At 38.9% G+C, this 18,993-nt stretch overlaps 1 protein-coding gene across 5 annotated transcripts; it reads right to left on the bottom strand.

Moving 5' to 3' along the window:
- Positions 1 to 1,138: 1,138 nt before the first annotated feature.
- On the bottom strand, positions 1,139 to 18,538 carry uckl1b (uridine-cytidine kinase 1-like 1b). 5 transcript variants are annotated; one of them, XM_067592477.1, is made up of 15 exons: positions 18,406 to 18,538; positions 12,002 to 12,195; positions 11,187 to 11,293; positions 9,797 to 9,967; positions 9,425 to 9,496; positions 8,053 to 8,242; positions 7,779 to 7,840; positions 6,835 to 6,851; positions 4,665 to 4,763; positions 4,458 to 4,551; positions 3,898 to 3,960; positions 3,626 to 3,748; positions 3,183 to 3,290; positions 2,934 to 3,090; positions 1,139 to 2,842 (listed from the first exon to the last, which is right to left on the bottom strand). In XM_067592477.1, exons 1-15 carry the CDS (start codon positions 18,477 to 18,479, stop codon positions 2,763 to 2,765), a joined length of 1,611 nt encoding a protein of 536 aa, XP_067448578.1. In that variant the 5' UTR covers positions 18,480 to 18,538; the 3' UTR covers positions 1,139 to 2,762. The 5 variants fall into 5 exon arrangements, with proteins under 5 accessions (XP_067448578.1, XP_067448577.1, XP_067448580.1 ...); XM_067592476.1 differs by lacking the exon at positions 6,835 to 6,851 and adding an exon at positions 5,505 to 5,524; XM_067592479.1 differs by lacking the exon at positions 18,406 to 18,538 and adding an exon at positions 15,459 to 15,898.
- Positions 18,539 to 18,993: the final 455 nt, after the last annotated feature.

Here is an 18,993-nt window from a genome sequence, read left to right as displayed (position 1 = left end):
ACTCCTCAAGACCCAGATGAAGAAGACAGTGGAGAGAGAGAAAAAAACAAAAAAAAAACAAAAAAACAATCTCAAGAAATCTTCATCACATAAAGTCAAGACTAAAAAACGGCAGACAGGAAGACAGCAGAGCAGTCTGGAGCAAATGTGACATGAGGATGAAAAAGAAACACAGGTTGCTGAGTTATAATGGCCACTCCTGCTGTCTTAACCAAGCTGTGACCTCATCATGCTCTACACTACCAATGGGGATGCAACTCTCACACACATACACACACACATACACACACAGCACCTTCCTGTTTGTCAGTGCTGGTGGTAAACTTTCCACTGACATCTTCATTCAAAGGACCAATATGATGTTTTCGTGCATTTTGTCGTTAAAAAACAAAAACACATCTGAACTGAATTTAAAAACTCTTATTTAGGTAAATGTCAGCATGTACAGAAATATAGAATTTGTATGTGTATGTATGTGTGTGTGTTTATGTGTGTAGGGATTTTTTTTTTTTTTACACCAAACTCAGTCAACTAACATTTTTATAATTAAAAGCTTTCATATCTTTGACATACGCAGAGTTAACTCTCGATAAACTAGAGCAGTAAGTGGAAATAAAAAAAAAAAAAGTCTTGCTGATGAGCTTTCTGATATTCTTAGCTCTCTCGCGTCTTTTGACTGTCCTCCTCACACCCCCTCCATCAGAAAATGCCGCTCTCGTGGGTCAATATCTGTCTAATAGGCTGCTGGTTTGTAATTGTCCATCAGCCTCATCAAATGTGTGTCAGTCATATTTTACCGTTGCTGACATCTTGACAGCTGTCAGCGATAATTATGGAAAGTGATGGAAGATATCAAGGTTACTTTCCATGAGAAGAGGACAACCACAATATCCTTCCTGTTCATATTCAAAGTCTAAGTAATGTCTGCTTTTGTCTTGAAATATTTGAGAAAAATATGTGGGTTTTTTAACATGATGAGGTTTACTTGATGTGCTTTAAGATGTTTTTTTTAAATATATCACTTCAGATAATCACTTAAGAGATGACTTGAACTTTAGCTAAGATATAATATCTGTGTGGTGAACACTATATAATACAAGTTGTACTTAACAGAAATGAAATAATACGCTAGAAGCAATTTAAAGGCTCTATTGCACTTTTATTAAATATATATAAAAAACACATGCAGCAGAAATGGTGAACATAAAACAGTGGATTTTCTGTACAGACTGTAATGTGACTTGCTAACAGTTACATTCAGCAGCAAGCACATGCTGTTCAGTTTAGCAGGTGACTAAATGGGAAGGCTGAGCCAACAGCAATCACAGTATCTGCAGCCACTGTCAACATGGATGTACAGAGTTCAATTTTCAAGGCATCATTTTTTTCTTCCTCATAATGTACCTTTAGGTAATAAAGCAAATGAGGGATGTTGAACTTCTAAGAAATGTAAATACTGTATGATAATTAATTGTGAACTAGTGGAAAATGATTTTTACTGTAACTCAATACCAAAGTCAGTATTTCATGATATCAAAATGAACTTGCAGCACTCCTCTCCCTCTGATGTCTCATTGCATTAGCTCAAATAACCATATGGATAAACACTGTGGAGGGCAACCCCATGTCTAGCAAACAGTCTTTCTTCAAAGTACAAGGCGATATTAATTAGGCACCGTATTTAAACAGCTGATTAAATTCATTTCATTCAATACAAACACCAAGTAAAAAGATCAGGCACTAAAAGGAATTTGTGAAGACTCCAGTTTTTCAAATGTAGATGTTCATATGTTAATCAATTCATGCTGTATGTACCCACATTTCTTTAACAAACAATCCTGTCTACTGCATGAAAAACAGAGGTGAAAAACAGGACGTGTAAGACTGAAATAAACACTTCATCTGTGTTTGTGTGAATCTGATGACCCATTTTCATAGCTGCAAAAATATGTATGACTTGCCTGCTGACTGGTCAGGTCTATCCATAGTAAAAACATGTAAATGAGGGACATGCTGCATAAATATACACCACAAGTGCGCACTTTTAGTGGTACAATGAAATACAGTTTTCAATACCCTTTTCAACGGGTTAGGTCAGCATCCACAGAGAAGGAAAAGGGTGAACCAGACAGCTAAAAAAAAAAAAAAAAAAAAAAAGACATACACCTACACATTTTCCGATTGAATGGTCCTTCAGAAAGTGCTCATGGCGATGGAAGTTGAGTAACAACAAGTTCTTGTTCCAATTTAACTTTTGTGAAAGTTGTGGGGTAGAAAATAACCTTAAAAGCTTTTTTTTCCTCCTTTACGGCACGTTCATATTCACATTCAGTTGTGTCGTCCACAGTACACGGCTTAAGGCTATATATATATATATATATATATCTATATATCTATATATCTTCTTAAAATAACATGTTTGCAAATTTCAACACAGAGATTGTCACAATCTAAACACCAAAATAAAATATTTGGACTTAATAACATTCTGTACATATAAAAATATTTTAAACTTCATATCACAACTTTCCACAACAGCATGTACATAAAAGATAAAATAATATAATTTAAACGTTTCAACAGGGGGACTGTACATAAGCAATGTTTTGTCCTGTTTGCAGTTTATTTTTCAGGGCACCTTGTTTGGCCCCTGAGAGATGTACATTACAGCCCGACAGAGGCTTAGAGCATGTCCTCACATTGTCCTCCGAGGGGCACAGCCCTGAATCACCCAATAAGTTAGTGCACTGCCAATAACTGGATCAGTAACTAGGCTCATCTGTGTCTTCGTCACTCCAGTCAGGGGGTGCATCTGTTCCAAAGTATCGATCCCCAAAGTTTCCTACAAGGACAAAAAAAAACCAAAACATCAGTTAAATCAAACAATCTAAATGTCTTACACACTTTCATATTGTTTTCTAAGCTTTACTCACCGATGCCAGGTATGATGTGGAAAAGGTCATTGACCTTCTTGTCGACAGCTGTGGTGATGATCTTGACCTGTGGGAACGCGTAGGCCACTGAATGAACTCCCATTTCAGCCATTAGCAAAGACACCAGCAGGATTTTGTCCTCCTGTACATCATGGTCCTGAAAGAGAAAACATACCCATGAAAAAAAAAAATGCTACATGTGGACAATGCAATTCATTTCATGCAAGACGAACAATCCGGTGCACCCACCAGTAGGACTCGTACAGCCATCATGGCGGCAGCTCCAGTGGACACAGTACAGTCCATAAGAATCACGTGATCTTCACTAATGTCTTTCGGTAGACGCAGGTAATGAAGCTGAAAATGTTTAGACAAAGGATGTGGGTTAATACCAAAATATAACATACATGACCAGTACCTATATCCTGTGGCTTTTTTGTAGGTGGCATTATGCAGAAATCCCCCAACCCCAACATTTCCTTGAAAGGACATATAGTTAAACAACACAGTGTGAGATATTAATAAAGTGTAACTAAACACATACTATTTTAAAAAAAAGTGATAGCTGCTATATTTGGACGTTGCAGGCGTATGTAGGACAGAGACAGGAAAATGTTTTACACAGTTAAACGCAAGAATGTGCTACAGTTTTGAAGTACTATAACCCATATGCCATTAATTTAAATCTGCACCTCTGGTTCTCCTGTGTCCTGATTGGTCTGGATAAGGATCTTGCCGATGCGGACGTCTTTGCAGACGGCCCTCAGAGCCGGCTCCATGGTCTCCCCGGCTCGTAAGATGGACACGCCTGTGATCTGTAGAAAAACAAAAAAGAGGGAAAAAAAATTAAACAGAGGTTAATTGCATCAGTTTGGATAGAGACAAAACTCCTCTGAATGGTTTTTAAAATAAAAAAAAAAAAGTTGTCAGAGAAGACGGCAGGAAGTAAATGGAGTTCACTCACCCTCTTCCCGTGGAAAGTCCTGCCTTCATAATCCTCTCCCTGGGGGGTCTGGACTATGTGGACCTGAGATAATATTAAAAAAATCATAAGAGTGTGAGCACAGTGCTGTACTACACAAGTCAGAGAAATAGTTTGTGACCAGCTATGGTTTATTTCCGATGAAGCAGATTGTGTCACTCCTTGTTTGATGTGTGCGTGTGTTTGTGAAAAGCAAACATGTATCTTTTTAAGGTATGAAAACTTTCCATTGTGGTGACTTGATAAGTTTCCATACTTGTGCTGCAGGCCACTCTGTGTATATCTGATTCTTTTTTTAGCAAATGCAAACCTTTGTCTTTTAATACTCAGCTGTTAATATTCTTTCTCCATTTCAAGGCTGCATATTGTATCTCTCTCTTACTGTCTGTCTATCCATTGGTTATCTCACACTTTCATTCTCCTACACATGTCTCCATCTACGCCCAGGTATGTAATGATTCAGTCAGTGTCCTACTTAATAAAACGGATTACAGAACCTTCATGCTATGAATTAATTAACAGAATATCTCAGTCTTTGGCACCTGTGAGGGGAGGAAGGAGAGTGCTCGCTCGATCAACAATCGCATCAATCTCTTGGAGTAGAAGATGAACTCATCACGGCTGGTTTCCTTGTTTCTAAAAGTGTTGACAAGTAAAAGAAAGATACAACATTTATACAACATTTAGCTGATGTTTTTAATGGAACAGATGCAGTTGTTAATGTAACACATCCTGTTTCTTATTTTTACCTGATGATAGTGTGCATGCCCCTGACCTGGGGTGTGCTCTCTAGCACACTGAGAGTCTGGGGGAGGGGTTGGGCCTGATGTGCAGAAGCCAGGGCTGCCCTGTAACCACAGCAACAAATAGTAGAGCGAGGGTGGTGCGGGGGTGAGAGGAAAGGGGGAAGATGGACAGAGACATAAATACAATACACATGAACATAAATGCATTTGACACTTTTCTGTACGTGTACAGAATGTGCAAGTTCACACACAAGCGTGTACACACGTACTGTATGCACGTTCAAACACGCAAACACACACGCAAAAAAAAAAAAAAAAAAAAAGACTTGTAAGTACATGCAAAAAGTCACAAATAATTTTCAGTGGTAATTAAAGCAAAGTTGATATTGATAGTTTGTAACCACTATAATAGGATTGTTTGGGGAAAAAGCAGACACACAAAAAATTGCAAAGCAAACAGTGCCAGTGTTGAGAATTTTAGTGGAAAATTACAGCGCAGAGACCATGATAATGGAAAAAAAACAGTTCAAGAATTAAAACTGATTAATTTAAAAACTTGTTTGAAATAACGGAAAATTTGACTGTAAATAAGATGCATCCTTGTTATTTTCCATGTCTCTACTACCTGTAATAATTCCACACAAGGTTTGTATATTTTGTTAGCCTAGGTCTAACCTGGGCTCTAACCTGAGGAACAGACACACTGTTACAAATACTCATTGATGCAGTCATGTTGACTGGCATCGCAGTGTATGAGTCTAAACATGTCCAGTACCAACAATGCCACTGAGATACACACTAGCCAGATGCAAAGAAAAGAGAAATCATAGCAAATCTGCTCACATATCCCAGCGAAGTTTCCTCTACGGGGGAGAGTTTTTTTTCGACGAAACACAACAATCACAACACAGAGGACACAAAAAAAAAAAGACGAGGAACAACAGATAAGAGGAGGAAAAAAATGAGAAGAGACACAACATCAGGTGGATGAAGGGATGAAGAGATTATCACACACAGCGAAAAGTGTGACAGCTGAGGCTCGAAAATGTCAAACGTCTCGGAAGTACGTTTACCACATGTGAACTACCATTTAAAGTCATGTTTTGGTTATAACTTGTTGTATGTATAATGATACTTCGAAGAAATGAGATGAATGAAATGAAAATATAATGTATATTCATATTTTTATTGCTTTTTTATATTTTGTTATTATATTTTATATATCTTTTTATATAATGGTATATAATTATCCATGTATAACCGGAGTGACAATAAACATCTTGAATCTTGGAAATAAAGTATAAGGCCACGTCTCATAAAGATTTTTACTGACGCAAGGCTAAAAGAGAGAACAATCAGTTTTGGATCAAATTGTGATATCTATACACGTGCATCTATTGTTTGTATGCGTGGGTGATGCACAAGCTATCGTGCGGCTGTCACTTTTTCACCATGTAGAACAGTCAAAGATGGTATTTCAGCTCACAGGCCCCAGCACATCCTGTGTCTAAAGACAGACACCAAGCTCACTTCCTCTCTCTCTCTCTCTTAGATACTGTGGCCGACATTCAATGGAAAAACTCAGCGCTTTGTAGTAGGGTATTGGAAACTTTCTCTGTGGCGGAGGTATGTGATAGTCAACAATAGCTGTAGAGAGAGCTTCCTCTCTCTCGCTTTCTGTTATAGTCACTCTCTCTCTTATTCTTGTTGCCGCCGAAAGGAGGGGTCAGTGACTTGACTCATAGGTGTATTTTTAGACACAGAAGGCAGGAAGAGTGTGAGTTGTCATTTCTCTAAAAGGCAGAGAGAGGGAAAACCAACATCTTTACATTAAATGCTGGCTGCACCGCACCACTTCCAAACTTTTGCTCTAAACTTGACTTTGTCGACAGCAGCTTTTATGTATTTTCCATATTTATTCCATGACGGTGTGGATCATGTTTTGGCACAATTTTATATCAGAGTTTTATAACTGATCACTAATTAGTCATATTTGATCTACAGATACAAGGCTGCCGCCTGGTGATGTCTCATGGCAGCCAGCAGATCAGTGGAAGGTAGAGGTTGGTTTTGCGGCCTTGTTTTTCTCTCCCTGACAGTAAGAAGCCGGAGCGGTTGGGGAACAGGGCAGATGGTGAGGAGAGAATGATAGACAGCATAAAGGCCACTCTACCTGACGCTGAGCTCTCGCTGTGAGCCATGGAGGGGTTTGGGATGAGAGGGATGGGGGGGGGGGGGGGGGGGGGAGAGTGAGAGAGCAGTTCATCAGCATCTTGTGTGTTACTGTGTTACTGTGTGTGTGTGCGTGTATTGAGGGAAGGAACTAAAGCAAACTCTTTCACTAACAGTTCCATACGTGCAAAAATGTGCCTTTGGTGACAATTAGTGCATGTTGAACAACAAATCCAAAAGTTAAAAATACAGCACAGTGTCTATATCTATATCAGTATCTATAGAGTAATTATGAAACGTCTCGGATGTGTTAGACGGTGTTTGTCATGCCATGAATTAGCACTATGAACCTGAACCATGGAAACAGGATTTCTATTTGGGTTGCACAATTTATAGCACATCATTGTGTAGGAGTATTTAATGGTTCCACAATAATACATTATGATGATAACTTCAATTCACCTGAAAACACATATAGACTTAAATATATATATAAATACTTAATAGTTGTTGTTACTTTGTGTAACATCACCTAATATTACCACCTAATATTTCTTGAGAGTAACATAAATAACCACATTAACAATTGTTATCACAGAATTTAGTTAAATAATCTATCTCTATCTGATTTTTCCATTCTCAGCCATCATGCACATTCGTTCTCCCCTGAGGTCTGTGCAGTGCGTTTTCTATCCACTAGAGGGACTGTTGAAGCTTGTAATTACTGTCCAATAATGACAAGTGCTGATCATCCTTACAGTACAACAAATAACCTTTCAGTTCTAACAGTAAGCTGCACTGAGTCAAAAAAAAACCAAACAAATACTAAATATCACCAGCAAGGATGAAGGGCCACAATGCTCTGCTTATACAATATCCACACATATTAAACCAGCATTATACATTTTCTGTGTGTGAGAGTGGTGTGTGTGTGTGTGTAAGTACCTCCTCCAGCTGACTGTGGACATGCTGTACAATCAAATCGATGGCCACCATGTTACCGCCACCTGACAGGAGGAAAAACAGAGATACATGGTGTTAAACTGAAATCACGGGCATTGAAAACATAGAGTGACTTAATTAATTTAACAGCAGTAACATGCAAGAAAATTTAACTAAATTTCACATACACAGAACTTAAAGAGGTTATTCCTTTTCTTATATTGCTAGTGTCGTAGCAGTAGCTATGTAAATATACTGTATGTGTGTATGAACGCACCACGTGGCACCACAATATCAGCCAGTCTCATGGTGGGTTCAATGTATTGCTCAAAGGCCGGCTTGACAAACTTGTTGTACTGTTTGATGACACCCTCGATGTCTCGACCCCTTTCTGTAATGTCCCTCCTCAGCCGCCGCACCAGCCGGATGTCAGAGTCTGTTTCCACGAAGATCTTCATATCCAGCAACTGAAATGAAAACATGAAACACAGAGAAAATGTTTAGCTGAACACACATCTTATAACATACACTCACAGAAAGAAGAGATCAGAAAAACAGCAAGCTGAATATACCTTCTTGATTCTATTTTTAGCTTCTTCTTGGTGTTTAAGGTCAAACTCGAGCAGCAGACAATTTTAGTTGTATCATGAAATAGTACTGCAAACCACATGTGTAAAGACATTTGCTTGAAAGTTGAATTCAATTGATATTTAATTTTTCTTGACAAGAAATTCTCAGAAAAAAACGTGTCTTGAAATTATTTTAATATGGATAAATGCAAATATTAACACAGACAAGGGCAATGTAGCTGCTGAAACACTGTTTTCTTTTAAAATAAATTACCATACTGGAGCTGGTGACTCTTAATATTAATAATTTATTCTGTTTATTTTTGACAAACAGCAGCTCGTTAAAGCAGGTATGTGTTTCGCCTAATTATGTCCAGAAAGCAAGATTAAAAAGCCAATGTGTTTTTGTAATTATATAAATCGCAGCTACATTCATATTCATATGTATATTATGTTATCGAACAGTTAGATTTGTAGCATTTTGTGTGTTTCAACTCAACTGGCCTGTTTTTCTCCGATGCTTATAATTACTCTGATATAAACAAACTTAAAGAGCACCTGACAACATTAACCTAGTTGCATTAGTGTGCGTATTAAAATACCTGTCAATCAATTTGGATGTAATTGGAAGCAACAGGTTCCAACAAGAAGCCGACAAACGTTTTTGATAAAGATCCAGTAAACGAATCACATTTTACAGTTGAAAAATAAACGTGTCAGCGCTCTCTGGTGGACAAACTGTGATGTAGACATTATTTCTGCAGCACTTCAAACATATGGTTTGCATTGCAATTTCTTGGCACTTAGTGGACCAGTAAACATATACACCGATACTGATATATCTGTGATTAGCTAATACTGTGCCAATCCTGTATTTTAAATTGTTTACATTTAAATCACTTGCTCAGCTTTTTTTGCATAGACAATACTGGTTGGTGTCAGTGAATGAAATAGAAAAAAGTCACGCTCCACTTATGCACAGAAAAACATGTTTGGCCATATGCACAGATAAAAATACATCTGACGCCAGAACCTTCCAGTGACCAGCTGAATATGTTAGAGGATATAAACCTGCCCTACCTGCAAGAGCATTTTATCTGCAAAGGCCATGATTCCCTCGAAGATGATAACACTGGCTCCATATACCGTTTTCTGTGGTGGATACACATGCATGTAGTGTTACAGTACAATATACAGACAAAACACAGTGCATGATATACAGACAGTATACTCCTAAATATATTGCAACAATCCTCATGATCATGGGACAAATCACAATAATGGTTTGTCAGTGACCATCTGGAGTAGCACATTTGCAATGTGACTCTAAGCGAGGAGCATTAAATCCCTCTTAGGTAATCGAGAAACTGAGATTATATGCAGTAATTCGGACATGCTACTTAATTTACAAAAGGCGTTGCCTCGTGTTTGGACGTGTGCATTCAACCTTACCCACTCCTTCTGTCTCCCATGAGTTGTGAAATCATACACAGGGATTTTTACACTCTTGCCCTGTTTGAGTTTGCGCAGGGTGTGTGTCAGCAAATCAAAGTCAAAGGCGTCAGGGTGGTCAAAGTTGTAGTCGTTACTGGCAGCCAGGGTCTGCTCTTCTGAGGACAGGACCTGAGGACAACAATCTCATCAGTGGAATGACTTTACAGTAACCTTGCCAAAACAATAATGCTTTCCAAGCACAATACAAACAGACTTCCTGAGCGAAATACTGAAAAGTGCTTCCGCTGTCTCTCAGTCTCTGGTTTTTGCTTAGACTCACATATTAACATTGGCATATCAAGGACAAAAAGTGGTGAAACGATATTGCAGAAATGAATTCTAATATCAGAAGTATACATGCTCAAATCTTGTGCAGAAACACTTGCACACAGATCACTGTTCAAGAGCAGTTGAAGTTAGTAGACCTAAATTTAGGAGAACATCATGCGCCACTGTGACGTCTGTACCAGGTGGTATGTGTGTGTGTGTGCCCTTAGGATGGTTGAGCATTAAAACCCCAGACCTGGTATTTGGCCGTTTCAGAGCAGCAACACCCCCTTCTCAAGTGAACAGATTACCCTCTTAATATGATAAACTGATGTTACAGGTTCGCTGGCGGCTGTGAGCAAACACGAGGCATCCCCTACTTGACCTCTTCCCAACAGAAGAACAGGAGATATGAATTTCAAAACAGATAAATTCCACAGCAAGTGTTTCGGATGCCGACCTCTGGCAATGCAGTGTGCAAACTGGCACTTGCTGGGGGCTACAGTGCCACTGGTCACTGGTAAATCCCTCCTACTCTGCTCAGTCTGAACCTCTGCTGTCAGATTGTGACAGGATTACATAACCAGAGAGTGGGTGGTGGTATGGAGGGGCAGGAATGATGGCTCTTGCTTGATTGCTCTCAACCACTCTTTCTCTCCCCAATACACTAAGCACTGTGTTTCTCTTTTAACTCATCTGCCTTGTAATATTTTATCCTGTCTGTCTCCTTTCTCTCCAGTCACTCCTCTTATGCTCATTTTCCCTCTGGGATCCAAAGGGAATCCTACTTTTTTCTCTTTCACTTTGTCCTCTGCACTCAAGTGTCACTCTTTGCTATCCTCACCTCAGGCCACTGGAGGGTTAGCAGCCACACAAGACAGAGATGAAATAATGATAAAAGGAACAAGTGATTTCTTGGACTTCATGCCAAGATTTTAATCTCTAGAGTCTAAAATAATCTGGAGCGAAATGCACAAATATGTCAAAATCATATGATATATATCAAATGAGAGGATTCCTGTATCATAACCCCTAATTACAATTCATATGAACAGGTCTGCAGCTGCAGGAGAATGCACACCTTGTAAAAGGAGTCCATTGAGAGTAGTACAACCCATGGAACATCTAGAGCTTCAATGATTTTCCTGGCCACGGTCGTCTTTCCTGAAGCACTGCCACCACACAGGCCTGTGACAGTATATTGACATAAAGACATTCAGTGTATTTCGCAAACATGTTTAATAGCAACATACCTTTGCATGGTGGGAAGTGCCAGCATGACATAACACCCTGTTAAGTGCATGTTGAGGGTGCTTTAGGCTATCATTTGCATATAGACAGGCAGGCAGAAACAGAGACCATGGTCTCGTTCAACGTAAACAACCCCATTAACAGGTGAAGGAATTTTTTCCGTTTCTCTTGTGCGAAACACATTTTCTTGTCCAATAACTCGGCAGCAAAGGGGAGCCACCTCTAACTCAGTTAAAATGTCAATAATGACACTGAATGAGCTTGTCAATATCCATTAGTCATGATTATGGCAATTGCTGATTTCTGCAGAAGACACTTTTTATCTACTTACACAGGAAATCAGTTCATTTTATTTCCAACACATAAATATTCCTGTCTCAGAGACATGTAAGTTCAAAGGTGTACTAGTAAGTACTCAGTTTATAAGATATTGATCCAGTGTAGGGCTGCTTTTGTCCTTCACATTTGAGAACTCACTCTTAAAAAGATGTACTTTTAAGTATCGGCACTGTACTGTAAGTGTATATTCTGATGTGTGACATTGCTATTTATGGCAGAATGCACTCTCAATAAAACAAATATATAGAAGAAAAGAAAACATTTGTGTTGTAACATCATGGTGTGCATCTTTTTTAAGTGTCCTACCGATGACGAAGGCCTCTTTGGACTGTGTTCCATGTTCGTTGTACCAGGGCGGGCGACCGGCGGTGTAGATGGTTCGTTTGGAGGTGCGTAGGAGAGGAGGCTCGGACTTACACTGGCTGGTGGTCCTTTTCCTGGGTGAAAGGCCTGTGCTTACTGAGGGGAGGAGCCGGTCCAGTGATCCCTCACCACCTCCACTGTGAAGCAATAGACACACAACAGAGCACACCATCACTGTTTAGTAAAGCACACATTTATAACTTTTTTTGACCTTTGGTTGGTGTTTTTTTTTTTTTTTTTTTTAAACTGGACACTTGCTGGTTTTGCATACAAGCCTATACACCTTTAAAAGGAGGAAATGTTGTCTATGTTTTGCAGGTACCATCATTATAAACAATTATGTTTTATATAGTGTTCAATAATAAAACAACTTTGGGTTACAGTGTGGTGGGGATTCTGATTTTACTTGATAAACTACATACGGAAAAGATACAACACCTGCCTATTAGTGTCCTTGTGTCACAAGTTGCATTTGAAAAACCTTCAATATAAGCTTAAAAGAAAGAAGCTGGTATTAAATCAGGCAATGAGGTACAACAATAACATACCAGTCATGTTAATAAGACACTAACACAACAAAAAGAACAATCAAGGACAATCTTTAATTAAATGAAACCTCCTCCCTGTTACAACACAATGTGTCACCACCACAAAGACAGTTTGGGTGTGTTACTAGAATTGACTGTAAAGAAAGGTGTCCCAGTTAACTGACAGTAAACAAGACTGAGCAAGTATCCTGTTACCTACTGTGCTGGGTTAATGTTTAGTTTTCATACCTTCACCAGGTGAATCTTGTACTGCAGTACCAAAGTACACTATATGTTAACTTTGTGCAAAAATGTTGAATCAGCTACACAAGTACAGTCCGACAATCAATTGTGCAACTGAATCATGTGTACATGCAATATGCTGAGGCTGTTACAATGACTAAGATCACTGTAATGATAAGTTATAACATATAACAAGATAAAAAAGTCCATATAAACAAATGACAACAAGCCAAAAGGTATGAGGCTCTTGGAGTGAATTTGTATAGACTATTCAAATGAAACACAACCCTCATTCACATCTCCTGCTCGACACCATAACAATACAACAACTAATGACCACATTTCCACAAACAAAAACCTTGTGTAACACTTAGCGCAAATGTCTTGCATTTCAAAACAAAAAAGCAGTGAGAACAAACTTGTGCAACTGCTTTTCAACCTAATTTGTAACAGTATCTGACAATGAAGTTCCTAATTGTACCACCCAGAGAAGAAGAGTTAAATTTTATGACTTGACTGGAGGAAAATGAAGAAGCATGAGCATTAACATTCTGTTAATGGTTATGGCTAATTTAGATTCAGAGCAGAGAACAACGATACAAAGAGCTGGTCTAACACATTGCTGAGTAACCCCTCTACAATCCAACTTCCCCTGGAAAGGTTGCTTCAGCCTTCTGACAAGAATCTGGTCTGAGAAAGTCAGAGGAAGCATCTGTGGTGCATAATCTATACAGAATATTATAGCTTGAAGAAAAACAACTTGGAAATCATCAGTAACCAATCACTTTTAATTCACTGATGTCACAATAATAATAACAAGTAGCACAAGAATATCATTAAGGAGTGTCACCAAAACAAATGCTGCCTTGGTTGTATTACAAACACAGGTATCTTTGAGATAGTTGCCTAACCTGAAAATGGGTGATAGCAACACTTACTGCATTATCCGAGACATCAACACTTCACCCAGTGAGGTCTGTAAAAACCCAGATGCCATTATGATAGTACGATGTGTCAATGAGCAGTTGTAGATATTCCTTCTGTCTATTTTGCTGTTATCCAGTCAACTCTCAGCTTTCACATCTTTATATAGGCCATACACCTCCCCAGGTAGAGTATCAGGAGATCAGAGGTGAAACAAACATGCAAGACAGAAAGTAAAAATTTATCTTATCGCACCAGGGTCACCTGCATGTGGATGAAACCAGGGAGCAGGCTGGGACTGAAAGAACACATAGACCATGCATGAGGCATAGCACACTCCAGCTGGGTTATCAGTTAAAAACAAACCAGGGTGCCATAAAAGATTAGCCTAGTTGACTATGCTGAATCATCCACTTGTCGACACCAACAGTCACAGTACTCTAAACATTACAGTACACGGATATAAGAATGCAACACTGTGTAAAGAAAAGGGTTCACAGTGCAGGGTACCTGAGACCAGACTGTGAAAAGACTCTTTGCGGTGCTTAACCCCTAAGGTCAGCAATGGTTAAGGATAATAATAGTAAATGTGACACAGGGTCATGTCTTACACTACAAGTTGTTTCTGTCTTAGAAAAACTTGTTGACTTATTGGCTTCCAGCGATCCAAAGATCAACTATAAAAAAACAACACAAAAGCATAATGGCTCACACATATTGTACATGAACTCAACCTACCTAAAACTAACATTTATGAAGCATGACTGCAACTTTGCATTTCAGTTTGGGTTAGGGCTGGGTGATAATCAAGAGAACAGCATTAATAAGAATGTTTTCCAAATATATGATGATATATATTTAAATGTTTGAAAAATCACATAAAGACCACCTGTCACACACAGGGTGCAAAATCAACTTTTTTGTCCACCGGCCAAATGGCTAGTGAATGTTCAAATTTTACCAGTCACTCAACAGACTACCATTGTTTCTTTGGCTGGTGAGTGAAGGAAATTTGCCAGCCAGTTGCATATTTCACCAGCATTTGGCTGGTGGCTGTTGCTAATTTTGTGTCCTGGTCACACATTAACAGTATTCTCTATCTTTTATCCCACAGGCAGTATAACAGTACAACCAAAACAACCAATTTATTTTAAACTTAGTCTGATTTTATGTTGTTCTTCACATGTTTAGTCAGATGTCAGATGGTTTTTTGAAACATTTTTCAACAGTTTTATTACGGAATATGGTTTTATGTTGTTTTTTATCTATGGTTTTCATGGATTCATAAAATTAATCTTTGATATTCATCGAAATAAACTGCATTCTAGTGACACCTGACGAAACCTCTTGCTCAAGTTTTAGTTACAACTTGCTTACAACTTAATTTGGAAAAACATTTTGTAAAATGTAACACGGTCATATTATCACAATACAACCCCACTGAAACTGCACAGAGGTCATATCATTGCAGTCACTAACACTAAATTTGTATTTCTGAGTCACAGATGCAAACTTTCCCAAAGCATGTCAACAAAAACCTTCAGGCTATATTCCAGAGCAGTAGAGACTGGAGTAGCCACTCCTGTTCATCCACATTTTGAAGACAGTATCTAAAACGTTACATAAGACAGTCGTGCAAGAATACACAATTAATCGTATAAAAGAAAAAAAAGAAAAAAATGTATAAATACATAAAATGCACTTACCTGCCATCAGATCTTAAAGTCCAACAGCCAGATATTCTAGCTCCTGAGTAAGCCGGTAGAGAGTTCATAACTGGAGAAAATATAAAGGAGGCTTCCAACGTAGGTACTTCGCAAGTTGTGTTTTAATCTTATATTACTGCCAACAGGTATTTATATATTCACTCAAGCACAATAAAGCACTTAACAGCACTTCCCTCTGGTGCAACACATCCAGAGAGAGAGAGAGAGAGAGGTTGGGAAATATATAGGGGGATCAGCTTGGATGAGAAACGAAACTTTAAACATCTGTTTAGCTTTCAATTCACTGGAGCAAAAAGGTGAGAGAGAGAAGTCAATGCAGCTTGGTAGAGAGAGTGTGCACTCAGTGTGAAACTACAGCAAAGCTTTTCCCTCCTCTTTCACTCGCTCTCCACTCCTCCCCTCAGCCAACAAATGTAAGAGGATAACCTACCCTCCAGATTATGTTCATTAGGTGGTATTAATAGCATCAGGTTAGAGCCAGACCTTCCCACTCCTGGCACACACACACACACATAAACACACACATGCCAAGCTTGGGGTCATCTGTCTTTGACAGTCAGTTGCGCAATATGTGGCCGGAGTTAAATAAGAATCAGAAGAGAGCGACAGAGACGCTGAGAAACAGACTGGAAGGAAACTGAAAAACTGAAAAAGACAAGAGCAGGAGCAGACCAACAGCCAGTCGTTATTCTCCTCTGATGTTGATGCAGTTGTTTGTATTCAAAACAGAGATCCTTCAGGCTGCATTGGGGAGGTGAAGAGAGGGAGAAATGGTGGGAGGGAGAAGGGAGAAGGGAAAAGGGAACGGCAGAGGGGAGGAGATGTGCTTTTCCCCTGCAGGGACTCACCATGTCTCTGTGTGCCTTACACCAGAGTCTGGAGACGTCAGCATGACAGCCAGCACACACACACACCCACACACAGCGCTGGCCCCTCCCTAACTTCACTCACTATGAAGAGTGCGGTATAAACAGCATGATGAAACCCAACACTACCTCTGCTGCTCTATCAGCTGACAGTCTGAGGAACAGCCCTGAGCAACGCACAAGTACAACACATAAACACACACACACACACACACTCCTCCTGGGCCACAACTTGTACAGACAAACAAATCATTATTCTCAGAGATCAGAGGAGACAGATTAATTGTTTTCCGACGCAGCAAAAACAAACCCAAGAACTGTGCAGGCCACAGCTTAAGAACCACACCGCTCTTAGAAGTGACTAAATATGATTTGAACCAACATTTAAGCATCCCCAAATATTTGGAGTATGGACTTGACAAGACCTCATTTCTGTTTACTTCCTCGTGAAAACCACAAGGGAGAGACACAAGGGAATTCAGTGTTTTTCTCTCATCTTCAGGGTAGTTCTGGGACTGTCGGTGTTACTTTAAACTGCTCTCTGAAGACAGCTGCAACGCAAGAAAGCCATATCGCAACAAGAATCCTGAACTGGTTGCTATGCCAAACATTCAGCAGTCTCTGTACGGCTACAGAGACGCACAGAAGGGTTATAGGCTGGAGATGAAGTGAAACTTACCAATATTGTAAGTACAGTGAGACAAATATTAACGACATAATATACTGTATATAACATAAAAACATAATATGGGACAGATCAATTTGTCTCTAAAGTCTAGAGTAATTTAAACTTTTAATTTAATCATTAAAGAAACAATGTCTTCAATGAAAAATGGAAGTGACACTTCAGAGAGGCCATGACGGTATATAATATTTTGACATGACCCAAATTCCAAATGCTTATTCTGATCTATTTTAGAAACAAGAGCAGAGTTACATAAGAAGATATATATATATATATGGGGTGGACAAAATAACTGGAAAACATGCATGCAATTGATTCATTTCCTTATGTTAGGGAGGAAACTTTTGAGGGCATAGTTTATGGTGCTTTTGTGTTGGATCACATTATATTCACCTGATGACAGAGCTTTCCGTATTCCATGTGATCACAAATTTCTGCCAATTTCACATCAAAGTATACTTACAAGTCTGTATGTTTACACACATCTCCTAACTGATTATTACCAAGCACCTCTTTTTCACTTTTTGAAGCATTGAAGCAGCTATATTAATGTCATTAAGGCTTTACTATGTCGGATGTGACCATGTGAGTATAACTTTAAAAGCTTGTGATAGTGGCTCTTTGATAGGAGCAAACCCTCAGTGGATAGACCAATGCAGTAACACCCTCTGGTGGCTTAGCAAGGTACCGAGATGAAGGCTGGTTTAACTGTGGGTGGTTACAGAGAGCTAACAAACTGGGTCAGTCTGAAAATTAGACATCTGTATGCATATTCGGATACGGTATTAGTCACCAACAATGAATTTCCTTTCTGTGGTCTTGTAATTTCCCCTAAACGGAGGACTTACTCATACTGCAGTAGCAATAGTGTAAACCCTGCCACGCTTCGCCCCTCTGCTAAATCTCTCTTCATTTTCTCATATTTATTCAGGATATTATTTTACCTATAGCTATACCCGTCAAACGTTAAAATACGTTAGCCTATTTTGAGCAAATACCGTTTAGTGTAGTGTCTTCCTGGTTTTAAAAGATGACAATGAAGTTATTTTAGGAGGGCACCTCGTGTAAAATATAACTCTAGCTAACAGTCAAGTGAGAGAGTGGACAAAGCGACTTAACCTAAAGTAGTCTAAAGTATGATATGTGTAATAAACTAATTATTACACTTCCTGGCTTCCCTTACAGCGACATATTTTTTTATGCAAGATATTAAAAGCTACCCATTAAGGCACACAATGTGACAGGTCGTGTTTCCGTAAAGATGCTTAACGTTACGTAAAAAAAAAAAAAAAAAAAAAAAAAGTCACCCAGAAAATCTTCATGTGATTCCAACGATTCTCAAATATAACCCTAAAGTCAACCCGTTTTTTTTTACCTGTTAGACACAGAAGAAGTTTTCTCTTCGTTCTCCATCTTTGAGAGCCTTTCTTCCCTGCTAACGGCAGACATCGCTACTCTGTTGACAATCAGGTGTTGGACAGTACAGTTTGCGCTGAGGCATCATGGGACATGTAGTTCGTATCGTATTTCACTATTGGATGGCTACACCAGCGTGGGCTCCGAGATGGACTTCAAGCCCCAGAATGCAGCTGTTCCGTTTTTTTCAATCTACAGCCAACAGCATGTCCAGTACAGTATTATACTCATATAGGGCCTTCCCCAAAGCTGGCAATGGGTGAGGTTCACCAGGCCACGTGTGAGTGGATTTATGATCCGAATCTTGACTCGTAAAACTTTTCTATGATTCAGTTATATCACAATTATAGATATACATCAAAGTTATAAAACTTTATTTATGTTTAAAGTTATTTGACTTCATAATACAGAACTTAATCAAAAGTCAATTACAACTAAAGTAGGGCATTAAAAGTATAAATACAATAACCTTTCTGTGTCAATTTGCATCTGTATGTCTGAATTGTAATAAATCCTGCATTAAAATGATAAAAGCCGGTATGAAAAC

Source organism: Thunnus thynnus, chromosome 6 (genome assembly GCF_963924715.1).
Source record: "Thunnus thynnus chromosome 6, fThuThy2.1, whole genome shotgun sequence".
In the NCBI taxonomy this organism is placed as follows: Eukaryota; Metazoa; Chordata; class Actinopteri; order Scombriformes; family Scombridae; genus Thunnus; species Thunnus thynnus.
This window is presented reverse-complemented; position numbering and strand designations above follow the sequence as displayed.

Bases quoted from the DNA above. Each gene is read 5' to 3' on its own strand.
- uckl1b (XM_067592476.1), bottom strand. From the start codon at position 18,479: ATGTCTGCCGTTAGCAGGGAAGAAAGGCTCTCAAAGATGGAGAACGAA. The intron at 9,497-9,796 runs GTAAGGTTGAAT...TATCCACCACAG, and splicing joins ATGGGAGACAGAAGGAGTGG to AAAACGGTATATGGAGCCAG. The intron at 3,961-4,457 runs GTGCCAAAGACT...ATATTATCTCAG, and splicing joins TCTCCTTCCTCCCCTCACAG to GTCCACATAGTCCAGACCCC.